This window comes from Taeniopygia guttata, chromosome 5, assembly GCF_048771995.1.
Source record: "Taeniopygia guttata chromosome 5, bTaeGut7.mat, whole genome shotgun sequence".
Classification (NCBI taxonomy): Eukaryota; Metazoa; Chordata; class Aves; order Passeriformes; family Estrildidae; genus Taeniopygia; species Taeniopygia guttata.
The window spans coordinates 63,999,184-64,012,286 of NC_133030.1; the positions used below are offsets into that span (position 1 = coordinate 63,999,184).

At 46.5% G+C, this 13,103-nt stretch overlaps 1 protein-coding gene across 2 annotated transcripts in view; it reads right to left on the bottom strand.

Annotated features, from left to right (window-relative positions):
* The window catches only part of FANCM (FA complementation group M), a 54,564-nt gene that overhangs the window by 6,827 nt on the left and 34,634 nt on the right, over window positions 1–13,103 (bottom strand). For both annotated transcript variants that reach the window (XM_072930610.1, XM_072930609.1), the window contains exons 13-17: window positions 12,412–12,569; window positions 11,619–11,783; window positions 1,511–3,368; window positions 793–872; window positions 626–694 (exon numbers count right to left, since the gene is read on the bottom strand). In XM_072930610.1, the coding sequence (XP_072786711.1) occupies window positions 626–694; window positions 793–872; window positions 1,511–3,368; window positions 11,619–11,783; window positions 12,412–12,569 (2,330 nt within the window). The remainder of the gene's footprint in view (window positions 1–625; window positions 695–792; window positions 873–1,510; window positions 3,369–11,618; window positions 11,784–12,411; window positions 12,570–13,103) is intronic.

Consider the following 13,103-nt stretch of genomic DNA (forward strand, 5'->3'; position numbering starts at 1 on the left):
CCCATGTGGAATGTGTTTGGAGAATTGTTTCCCTGGGGTGTTGCTTGATTGGATTCTGGTGAGGATTGTTTGAGCTGATGGCCAATCCAACCCACCTGGGGCTGGAGGGTCATGAGTTGTGAGTTAGATTTGGTAGTTAGAAAAAGTAGGTTTCTAGTTTTAGTATCTCCTTTAAATAGTATATTAATGTATTATAGTGTAGTTATAATAAAGAAATCATTCAGCCTTCTGAACTGGAGTTGGACATCATCATTTTTTCCCACCTGCATTTACAATAACCTCCCACTGACAGGGCAGGAAATGGGATTTGGAAGAAAAATCAGCTGAAATGTGCTGTGAATTTGCTTTTTTTGGTTCAGAGCCCTGTGGCAGGCAGGTTATTTCACCTTTCCTGGCTGTTGCAATGTTTCACTGCCAACAGCCCCAGGTCTGGCAGGCTGGACACTGGGGCTGGAGCAGCCTGGGACAGTGGGAGGTGTCCCTGCCATGGCAGGGTGGCCCTGGGTGGGGTTTGAGGTCCCTCCAACCCAACCCATTGTGGATCCCGTGCTCTGTGGAGACCCTGGGGAGGAACTGAGGGAAGCAGGAGTGAGCTCCCATTATTTCTCTCCATTTCATTGCTGACCACGCTCAGAGGGCGCCGGCGTTTCCTGGTGACCCGAGCTGGAGACTCCAGGTCGCTCTCATCCATCCCCTGTGGAACAGAGCAAACATCAGAGCACAGAGCTTTTGTGGTTTGCTGTTTAAATTGCCATTTTGCTTCTCTTGTCTATTTTTTTCTCTAAGACTCACATCAGGAGACTTCAAAACATTCTTTTTTATCCTCTTTTTTCTCTGGAAAACAATCTCTTCCTCGCTGTCACTGCTGGGTCCTGCAGGAAACAGCATAAACAACATTCACCAGAATTGCACAGTTCCCAACACAATTTTGTTCTAGCTTAGCAATCAAACCCTGCCTCTCCCAGAAAAGCACCTCCAAAGGAGATTATTTATTGATCTACAGGGCAAATATTGTTCTCTTCAGCCTTGTTAATCAAAAGAGATAATCTCCAGCTGGGATGGACAATAAATCCTGCTTCCCTGGAGAGTCCCAGGGGGAAATGATTACCCCAGGCAGCAGAGGCAGAAAAAGGGAAGAGAAGCACAACACCAAGAAAAGAAGTCATTAAAAGTTGAGCAAGAGGCAGAGCTGTGGCAGCGCTGTGTGACACAAATCCCTGTGACAGCTGGGAATGTCCCCCTGGAGAGGAGAAGCTCCAGGCAGAGCTCAGAGCCCCTTGCAGGGCCCGAAGGGGCTCCAGGAGAGCTGGAGAGGGACTGGGGACAAGGGATGGAGGGACAGGACTCAGGGAGTGTCCCCTCATTGACCCAACTTCCAGCATCACAGCCATTACTCCTCTTCCTTTCAGCCTTCCCACCCCAGCCATAACACCAAAGTGCAGATCCAAAAGACCCTGGATCCTGTTTCCTAACTGTGAAGGTCTAACTCCTGTCCCAGTAAATCCCCTACCTGCAGCAGGAGACCCACGGGATCCATGGAGTTTGGAGTCTTCCAGGCTTTCTGTCCTTCCTGAAGGGGAAGCCATGGCTGACCTTCCCAAGTTCTGCCTCCATGGGCTTCCTTTGACTCCATCTACAGGAGGCACTTCTGGAACTTGCTCCCTGGCATTCGGCAAGACTTTCATAGGAATTCTTTTGACAGCTTTCATATTCACACCCTTCCTGCTTGTTGGGGTGAGAAGTGCTGAAGGCAAAGGTTCAGGGGGTTCCCTTCCCCTTCTGCTGCCTGCTGACTTGAGGACAGGCCCTGCAGCAGGAGCAACCTCGGTCCCCTCCCCGCCACGCCTGCCCCTGCTCTGGCATGACAACGGTGTGGACACATCCCTTCTCTCCAGCCTTCTGCAGTCCCACCCTGGAGAGGTTTCCAGCCTGGAGCCATCACTCAGGGACATTTTGGCATCCTCGGTGGATCCAGCCCCCGGGGCACTGTTCAGTTTGGGGTCACCAGCATCCCTGCTCTCCTCAGAGCTTTCCTCTCCGCTGTCCTCGATGGAGAAGCCCAGGTCGAAGGTCACGGAGAACAGCTCCTGGGAGCAGTCGTAGGGATCATCCTCCCCCAGGGCCACTCCCGATGTTGCTGCGGGTTCCCTGCAGGGCTGGGTGGGGCTCACACCCCGGAATTCCCTGCCTGGCTCTCCCTCGGTCCCAGGGATGGTCCCAGCTGGACCTGCCCTGGCTGGAGGCTCAGTGCTCATGGGGCTGCCCTCGCCCAGGTCCTCACCAGCCTCATCCTCAAACAAATGGAGACTCTGCTCCCCACCAGGAACGCCAAGGGCAGCCTCTGCTGCGTCCTTGGGAAGGAAAGGATCCTTTGAAGGGCCGTTTGTCAGGGGGTGGTCCCTGCAGGGAGCATTGTTTGGGATTTCAGGGAATTCCTCACTGTCAAACAATCCATCAAAGCTGTCATTCCAGAGCTGCTCCTCTTCAACAGCAGCAGCTTTAGGTGATGACACCGTTTTGGACAAACGGGGACTTCTTGAGGCACAGAATTCCCTGGGAACTGTCACTTTGGGGTTCTCCAGGAGCAGCAGTGAAGGATCAGTTTTTGGGGACGCAGGGGAGATGCTGTCCTGCAGTGCCTCTGAGTGACCATCGGGCAGAACTTTTGGGGAAGGAGATCTTGTTCCTTCATCTCTCAGCCTGCTCTCCAAACGCTCCAGCTCATCCCCAGAGGGAGGGGGCTGTGACAGAAGCCTTTGCACCTGGGAAAATGCTTGCTTCAGCTCTGGGGGCTCCTGGGGCGGCCCCAGGAGCGTGAAGGAATCCCTGCAGGATTCGGGGAGATAAAACAGGTCTGAGGCCACGGGGGAGGTCTCGTACCCCGAGTCCCTGTGGAGTCTCCCACAGGCTTTACCTGCAGGGCTGCTCTGCTGTGCTGCTGGGCTGGCAGGGCTTCCAGGGCTGTCACTGCTGTCACACAGGTCAATAAACGCATTTAAGTCAAATGTCACCTCCAGCCCCTCATCCTTGTCGCTGTCCGGGTGAGAGTGTCCAGCCACAGCAAGCCCTGTTCCGGAGGGAGGGGCAGGAGGGTCCTGAGGCAGCACAGGCAGCTCCTCACTGAGGGCAGGAGCTCTTCTGGGAGCCTTGGCTTTGGTTATTTTAAAGGTGGTGAAGAGCTCACTCTCGCTATCAGCTGCATCGGGCAGGAATGGCTTTGCTTTGGATTTTGCCAGGTCCTTCCTGGAGCAGCGACCTCTCTGATCCCAGGGCAGGGTGGCCATGGAGGGACTCCTTTTGTTCCCTGCAACATTCACATCTTCCATCCGCAGGTGAGGCTGGAGCTCCTGCTCATAGCTGCAGTCTCCCTGGGGACACAGGGCAGAGGTTACCAGAGACACAGCCAGGCTCCACACAGGGACAGGTTTTGTTCTCCTGCAGAACTCCCCACAGACTCTGAACCGACCCTTCATGGGTGTCTATAAATCTGCTGCTCAAAAGGAAACAGCTCTGTTAAACATGCACTTGGGAAAAGCACCTGGACATGGAGGATCTGAACAGAACAACCATTTCTTGGCAGTTCAGGCAGATGAATCTCTGGGTTCCTTAATCCCTGAAATTACACGAGGTACCTTTATAGAGGGTGAGAAAAATGACTTTATAATTAGAGATTGGCTTGTCTGAAGAGATTTCTGGAAGCAGGATCCAAAGCCACCTTCTAGGAATTTGAAGACTGATCCCTGACAGGGCTGGGGATCCTCTCTGGTTGCAGCAGGCAAAGCAAACTGTGCACCATTAACAGATTTTGTCATCAATCATCATCATTTCAACACCAATTTCACACAGATGCTGATGCTTAAACCATCCATTTGTAAAGATATCCAAAGTAACTCCAAGTCTGGATTTTTCTACTAAAGCTGCTTTAGGAGAAAGTTTAACAGAAACAGTGAGGAGAAGAACTGTCACAAGAGGGTTTTAGGATGATTTTGATCTGGCAGGTTGTAAATAATTCCTGCTCCTCACCCCTGGTCAGAACACAGACTCAAGATGTGGAATTCTTTGTCTGAAATCCACCAAACCTGGCTGAGTGCCCAGGTGACACCGAGCAGAGGAGCACTGGAGTGACAGTGACAGGCTGATAAGGATTTATCTGTGTTGCCTGCTTGGGTTTATCTCAGGAACCACTGCCCCCTGCACAACGGCTCAATTCAAGCATGCCAGCGTTACACAAACAAGACAGAAATTAAAGGGATTAAGGGTTAATTAACTGCCAAACCACTGAACATGAGTGAAATGGGAGGAGGTGCTGCCCCTGCCCACCCCACACAGTGAGGGTGAGAGAGCAGCACTGATTGGCCTAATATTGTCCTGCAACCCAAAATCAACCAAAGTACAACCCCAAAACCTACAAACCCTAAATTAATCAAAGCACAACCCCAAAATCTACAAAACTCAAACTCATCAGACAAACCCAAACCAAACCAAACTACAACCCCCAAACCCAAAACTAACCCCAAACCCCACAAAGCAAAACCAAATTACAATCCTTAAAGCTCACAAACCCCAAACCCATCAAACTACAAACCTCAAACCTATAAACCACAAACCCATTAAACTACAACCTCCAAAACCTACAAACCCAAACCTAATCAAAATACAACCCCCAAAACCTACACACCCAGAGCCAAACCCCAACACCCAAAACCTACAAACCAAAATAAAACTACAACCTCTAAACCCTCCAAACCCAAGCCCTATCAAACTAAAACTCTCAAAATCTACAAACCCAAACCCAATGGAAATGCAACCTCCAAAACCTTCAAACCCAAAACTCAAACTACAACCCCAAAACCCACCTAAAACACAACACCCAAAACCTACAAACCCAAACACAATGGAAATGCAACCTCCAAAACCTTCAAACCCAAAACTCAAACTACAACCCCAAAACCCATCTAAAGCACAACACCCAAAACCTACAAACCCAAACCCCCTGACATACAACCCCTAAAACCTACAAACCCCAAAGCCATGAAGTTCCCAGAGCAGCTGTGGCTGCCCCTGGATCCCTGGCAGCGCCCAAGGCCAGGCTGGACAGGGTCTGGACACCCTGGGGCAGTGGGAGGTGTCCCTGCTGTGCCAGGGGTGGATGGGATGGGATTTCAGGTCCTTCCCACCCAAAGCTTTCTGGGACTGTGGGATCCCAGCAGAGGCAGGATCAGTGAGGAGTTTTCCCAGGAATGCCCCCACAGCCCTGGAGCCTGGCAGTGCCGCTGGGGCCGGGCACAGCCCCGTGCCAAATGTAGCATCTGGGGCAGCAGAGCTGTGAGCTGCTCTGGGCTCGGGCTTGTGTAACTGCCCCACTTCCCAGAGCCTTTCTCCCGAAGGAAACGCCGTGTCCCAGGCAGCCCGTGCTGCCACAGTGAAAGGGCACTGTTGGGATTAGCAGTTCGGCCTGAACCTGCACAAGTGTGGAACCTTAAAGTACCTGCTCAGCTCCCCTCCAGCCCAGAGCCCCAGGGTGTACCAGCTCCGCAGAAAATAGGTCAGGAGCAGGAAAACAGCTCGCAGCTTATTGTACTCAATCAATGACCCTGCCTGGAGCCACTGATTCACTTTAACAAACAAAATATACTTTAGCATAGAAAATAGGAACAGAAAGGTTACCTTTTAATATTAAATATAAAAAATATATTAATTTATTACTAGAATAATGTTTTACATTATATATTATTATAGAGTATAATATAATATAATATAATATAATATAATATAATAATAGATAATATTACTATATTATATAAATATATAATATCAATATATTATATTATATTAACTATAATATTATAATATTATAGTTATTATATATAACTATATATAATATGATTATAACTATAATATTATTATAGTTATAATAATATTATAACTATATAATATTATAATTCTAATATAATATTATTATATAATATTATATAATAATATTATATTAGTTATATCACTCTATATTATATTATAATTATATAATTATATAACTATAATATTATTATAACTCTAACTATATAGTTATTATATAGCTATATATAGCTATATAACCATAACTATATACTTATTATAATAACGATGATAGTATTTTATATTATAGCTATAATATTATATATTATATAATTTATCAAATTATTTATTTTATTGAATTATAATATTATAAATTATAATATTATGCTATTATATTAATATGCAATATTAAAATGTTCATTTTTTTATATGTAAATATATGTGTAATTATACCCATTCTGGTTCCCAGTATTTAAATTTAAGGTATCAAGTACCAAAATTGCAATTAGCCCCTCTCTCCTCCTGAGCTGCTTTGGATGTACATTTTCTAACAAGACTCAGCACCCTGACGAAACCCTGGGGATGCTGCTGTTTGAAAATTCAGGATAAATCCACAGACAGGTACAATGTGGATTTGTAACAATTAGCACTCCTTTAAGCGGAAGCCGCAGAATTCCCCCCTTTGGTGTGTTCTGGCCAAGGAGACTCTGCTCCTCACTCAAACCCCTCAGCCCTCCCCATCCCCTCTCCTCCAGGGCCTCAGAACAGCTCTCAGCTCCTTTCCAGCCCAAGCTTTTCTGTGATTCCAGGAGTGTTTTCTGATCATCTTTTCCATCTCTCGCCAAAACTGCTGCTTTGCTGCAGCACCGGTGATCACTGCCCAAAGTTCTGGTGGCCTCCCTGAGCTCAGAACAGCCTTTTACTCAGCACCCCTTCCAGGAACTGGAATCAACCCCTGGTCCAGGAAGCACTGTCAAAAACTCGGTTTTGGAGGTTTAACTGTATTACATGAGATGATCTTTAAACATGTGTTTAGTTGAGTCATGGAAGAAGCCTGAGGGACACAGAAACCCCAATTTCCTTCGAACACACTGAGATAATTCTCTCCCTAATGGCATCACATTACTGATGGATCTGCTCATTCACTTGGGTTTTGTCTTCTGCTACCCAATAAAAACAGCCTAAGATCCCTAAAAAGAAAGATGATTACGAAATCCAGGGTATGTGCCCTGGCAAATATGGGAGCAGGATCAATAAAGAGGCTGAAGAGGTGGATGTTCAAGAACATCAGGACACAAATCAGGGTGCCCAGAGCAGCTGTGGAAGTGCCCAAGGCCAGGCTGGATGGATTCGAGCAGCCTGGGATGGTGGAAGGTGTCCCTGCTATGGCACTGGATTGGATTTAGGGTCCCTCCAACCCAAACCATTCCAGGATTCCACACTCACAATCCCATTTACTGAGAACATGCCCTGCCCCTGCTCTCTTTGTGTTTAGCACTGGCATGGCAGAGCTGGAAACTGAGGGCAGGGATTCATGGAATGGTTGGGGTTGGACCATCCAGTCCCACTCCCAGATCACTCTGGGAGCACAACCCCAGCCCCAGGAAAAGCACCAAGCACCTGCAATTCCAGGTCTAAACAACCCAGCTCTGGTCTCAGGTAATGCTTGGACTCAGAGAATTTGGCAACAAAATCAGAAGAAGCAATTCAAAGGAACTACTTGAATTGGAGAGCTGAGATTTTGGGGCTCCCTGGCATCTCACCCTTCAAAACTAGCCCAAACTCTTCCACCTTCTCTGGAATCAGAAGTTTTGACACATCTCAGAAGAGGATTTTAATCACAGAGTACTTACAGGCAATGAAGGCCTAAAAAACCCAGATAAAACCATTTCATTGTCCTTACTTGAACCATTTTTAACTTTTCATTCAGGGTTTCCCGAGCAAAAAGGTCCAGCTGGCTGAAAACACCAATTTTCCCCCCAAAACACATCTGATTTCAAACTCCAAAAGCTTGGGAAGCCCTTTCAGGTTCACTGGGATTGCAGAGTGTGCTGGGAAGGTTTTCCCTGCTGGCAGAGTTCATCTGGAGGATCCCCTGAGGCAGCCCCAGCCAGATGATAAATGACAGCTGATTCCAGAGCCAGCAGCTCCAGGATCATCCCAGGGTTAGGAGATGTTCTCTTCCCAAGGTGTGTGGAGTCAGAGGGTGAAAAACTGAGACAATCCCAAAGATTTTGGGATTTATTTTGTTTTTCTTGTGAAAAGCTGCGAGTTCCCACTGCCAGCTTGGAAATGGGAAAGCTCCAGAGTGACCCTCCCACTGTGGACACTAAAATGAAGCATTCCTCCTCTCCTAAGGAAAAACAAAGCACTGGCACTTCCCTATTCCCTGAAAAACCCGGACAAACATCATCACCCTACAGGGGTCACTCTGCCCAGCCTTATTTCCAAACAGCAGATTTAATTTGTAAAAAATGCTTCAAAGAGATGGAATAATTTTGCAGAAGGACAACTTGATTAGTTCCCATCCTGCACCACAAATCCCCCTGGGAGTCAATCCCCCATCTGCCCCACAGGCGTTGCTGTAGCAATAAAGCCCCCGGGGCATTAAAGGCTTTGCTGGATGTGCCTTTTCCAGGGGTCACATCTGGGGCTTCTTTGAGTTTTTATTTGCTTTTGACTGGGCAAACTTCTTCTCTAAGATTTTAAGTGCATATAAATATTAAATATATTTTTTTGCCAACCATTTTTACTTCATCTATTAAAAAATAAAGCCTTTAAATTGAGTTTTTAAAAGCTATTATACAAAATATAAATAATAATTTAAATGACAAATTTCTTGAATCACTGAATGAGTACGAGGAAAGGAAAGCCACACATCAGTGAATTTCTTCTCTAACAGAAAACACCAAAAAAACCATAAAATACCTCTTGTGCTGACTTGTATTGTCATGACAAATCTCTGAATGAAATTCTGCCCAAGAAATAATTGAGCCCAAGAAATTTAGCCCAAATAATTCTGCCCAAGAAATAATTTCCAGATCATTTGGTTATTCACGGTACAATAATGATTTGCCTAATTTTATGTTTTATCCTCTGGTATGAAAATCACCACTAAAACTGTGGTTTGAGGTTCCCTCTCTCAGGTATTTAAGGAAAGCGCTTTGACTTGTATTGGTGTTAAACCCCTCTGGTAATTAAGCACCGTAAATGAACGTCACCAGATCAGCTGGGTGCAATTAGCCATGGAATATTTATAGCAGGAGCCTGGATGCACATCCATGCAAACCCTTCCACCAGAGAAGGGTTGGAAAGGACCTCAAATCCCCTCCAGTGCCCCCCCTGCCATGGCAGGGACACCTCCCACTGTCCCAGGATGTCCAACCTGGCCTTGGGCACTGCCAGGGATCCAGGGGCAGCCACAGCTGCTCTGGCAATTCCAGCCCAGCCAGGAATTCCCAATTCCCAATCTCCCACCCATCCCTGCCCTCTGGCAGTGGGAGCCATTCCCTGGGTCCTGTCCCTCCATCCCTTGTCCCCAGTCCCTCTCCAGCTCTCCTGGAGCCCCTCCAGGCCCTGCAAGGGGCTCTGAGGATTCCCAGGACCTTTCTCTCCTCCAGGTGAACAATTGGGATTGCAGTGGGAACATCCCCAGCCTTGGGAATGCTGTCAGTGCCTCCCAGGGAAGGCAAGGATGACTTCAGGGAATGTTACTGAAGCTCTCAGACAAGAGCTCAGTGTCAGAGCTGCCTGATCAGATCAGATCAGGACAATGCTGCATCTTCCCTTTTTGTGGCACAGTTTTGGTGTCCCTGGACTGGCACCAGTTGGTTCAGAGTCAGAAAGAGCCCAGGAACCTCTGCAGTTTAAAACCCTGGTGTCAGTGCTGACTCCAGCCCTGCCAGTGCTTTGTTTCTCCCTGGGAGGCTCCAAAGATGAGTGTCACCTTGTGTCACCTCCTGTGCTCCTGGGGCACCCTGGGGACACCCTGGGAGGATTCCTCCAGCCCAGGAGGGAGCCCCACACCTGCACCTCTGCCTGCCCCCACAAATGGAGAAGGCCCAGCCCAGCTGGAGCTCACCCCATGGGGCACAAGGGGAGCTGAGGGGGCTCAGCCAGGACAAAAGGAGGCTCAGGGGGCACCTGCTAATTCTTCAACCATTTCCCTCCTCCTGACATCTCACGCTGCACCAAGGGAAATTCAAGTTGGATATTAGGAAAAAGGTTTTTACAGAAAGAGTGATAAAGCTCTGGAATGTTCTGCCCAGGAGGTGGTGGAGTCCCCATCCCTGGGTGTGTTTAACAAAGCCTGGATGTGGCACTGGGTGCCAGGGCTGAGTTGAGGTGTTGGGGCTGGGTTGGACACAGCGATATTGGAAGTCTCTTCCAACCTGGTGATTCTGTGACATCCCTCCTGTGCCTATCCCTGCCCTCTCCCACTGGGGACAGGGACTGTCAGAGTGTGGGGAATAGATTTGTAAAAAATTCTCAAAGGCTGACAGAAGGCTCACACAGTGTACATCAGTATACAAACCTGGAAATAAGAAATACTGACTTAAAAATATCATGGAATAAGACAGATATTGTTGAAAACAAAAATTAGAAACAAGATTCAAAAGGTGACCTTACAAATAAGACTTAATACTTTAGAGAAGCAGGACTATGAAAGATGCATTCTAGTAAGACCCACAAAGAGTAATTTTAGATAATTAGCTCTAAGGCATTTACAAAATAGTGTAGCTAAAGCTGATAGGTCAAGAAACGCTTACAGTATATTGTAATTAAGAAATAGTTGGCTTCTAATTGTGATAGCATGAATTATAACATCTGTATTGTCTCACCCTTCTCATGAGACTGAAAATGGAATAAAAGTTTTTAAAAAGCCTCTCAGTTGCCCGATCTCTGGGTCAGAAAAAGGTCGAATCTGACAGCAGAGGAGTCAGGAATGTCTCTAGTGGGACGGAGCAGCTTTTCTGAGCTGGGCAGGTCTGATCACAGCCTCCCTTTCACACCCAAGGAGCACAACTACAATGTCTCCATTCTCCTCCTTGATTAGCCTGGTATTATTCAGGAAACTCTGGCAGCTTAGCAACAGCTTCTGATGACCTAAAAAACCTCCACGTGCTGAAAGGCAACATTTGGGGAGCTCAACTGGAGGGAAAAATAAGGTGGTGAACAACTGAAGCCTCCATCCACCCCTGCACCCACTTCCTTGTGCCTTCCAGAAGGATTTCTGTATCCATCCCTGTCAGAAAAGAAAATTCCCATCTCCCAAACAGTTCCCATCCATGTTTGTTTGGCTTAGCTCCTCTTATCCCTTAATTCTTAGGAACAACTGGCTTTTTAGTTCAAAAAAACAAACTCAAAAAGCCTAAAACAAATCCCCTAAAACATGCCATGTTTTCCTGCATGACTTTTCTGGGATGCTTTTGATGTACACACGATACCAAACTCTTCCCAATTCCTGAAATAGCTCTGATATCCCTCGAGGTGGCTTTGCTCCTTGGCATCTGAAGCTCCTGTATTTAATGCCATTCTGTCACAAACTGATACTGGAATTCATTAAGAAAAGACTGATTTAAGGGTGGGGGTTTTCCCCCCCTTTTTAAAACAGTTTCTGTGGAAAAGATTAGGAATCACAGCATAGCAGTGAGAGAGATTTTGAAGCAAGATTAAATACACATAATTAATTTCACAATTATTGTTTTGTTTGTTTTTTTTTTTTTTAATTTCGTTATTTTTAAACTATTCTAACTGTGCATTCAGTCCCTGGGCACGTTTATTACCTTCTGGTGCCTCATCAGCTCCATCATTTCCATGGCACTGATGAAGAGGTGACAACGATCCGAGTGATCCACCAGGGATGTGGGAAGAGGCTGATTCTGCCAAATGCTCCACTCGGACAGGGAGAGCTCCCGAGCTGCCCCCTCCTCGGGCTTCTGCAGCAGAAACTGGGGTGGGAAAGGAGATTTTCAGCAGGGAATTGTTGGGCAAAACTTCTCTGGCAAGGACAATGAATGCAGAAATCCAGAGAAGGATTTAAATATTATCATCAGGGATTTGTTTAGTAAAACTTCTCTGGCAGGGACAATGAATACGGAAATGCAGAGAAGGATTTAAATATTATCACACAGGTTTAAGTTTGGACTAAAATAAAAACATCAGGAGCAACCTGGGCTAGGGGAAGGTGCCCAGGTACCCCTGCCCAGGGTAGGGGGTGGAATGAGATGGGTTTAAGATCCCTTTAAACCCAAACCATGTTGGGACTCTGTGAATAAAGCATCCTGTATGGAATTCCTAATAACAGGAGCAGAATTTAATGTCTCAGAACTGAGACTTCCTAATATATTTTTAATTTATCAACCCAACTTTTAATTTACAGACCTAACTTTTCACTTACAGACCCAACCTCAAAGACCCATTTCAAACATCCAATTTCTAAATTCTTAACCTCAAAAACCCACATGTAAATCTCAAAAACGCATTTTTGTAACAGACTTCCTCCAAATCCAGAGTTAACTCTGGCATTTCCAGCATCCTTCAGGCCTCGTGTCCCGGGAAGCACTGCATGGAACTCACTGGTGTTTCCTCCAGGTTTTCTAGGGTTTCAAACTGAACTCGAGGCAACACTGGCTCCTTTATCCCATCACTTTCCTTAATCCTGTAGAGTCTGTCCCATATTTCAAACTCCTCAGGTGACAAGGACCAGCTCTCACGGGAGTTCATTTGCTTTTGGCCTGTCAGGGGGAAAACAACAGGAAAATGTTACCTGCTGTGGGGAAAGGGATGCACAGAATAAAAGAACTTGGTGTGGTACCAGGCACAAAAAAAATCTTCTCTGAGCCACAACCAAGAGCAGATGCAGAGAATCTGAATCCAGGGACATCCAAAGAGTGTTAATGTTTTATATGGATAAATATCATTAAACAGCTGTTTTGGGGGAAGGCATAATATAAAAATAGAGAGAGATAGATACAAATCACTATCCCAAATAACACCAAATCCAAACAGCCTTGGGTGGGAAGTGATTCCAAAGAATCCAAAGAGTTGAGAATGTGATTGTTTTCAGGCCAGATGCGTGAAGCTGGGAGAAAAATAATGAAGGTAATTTGCCAGGATCTGGGGTGAATCTGCAGCCCAGGCTCTTCTGGGAATCAATGCCACAGAGGAGGAATCAGCCTGGATCTCTCAATCCTCTCAAGTTCCAGCTGCCAGGGGCTGTGTCTGCTTGGAGCAAACCCCGAGTCCAGAGTCCTGCTCAGGAAAACCTG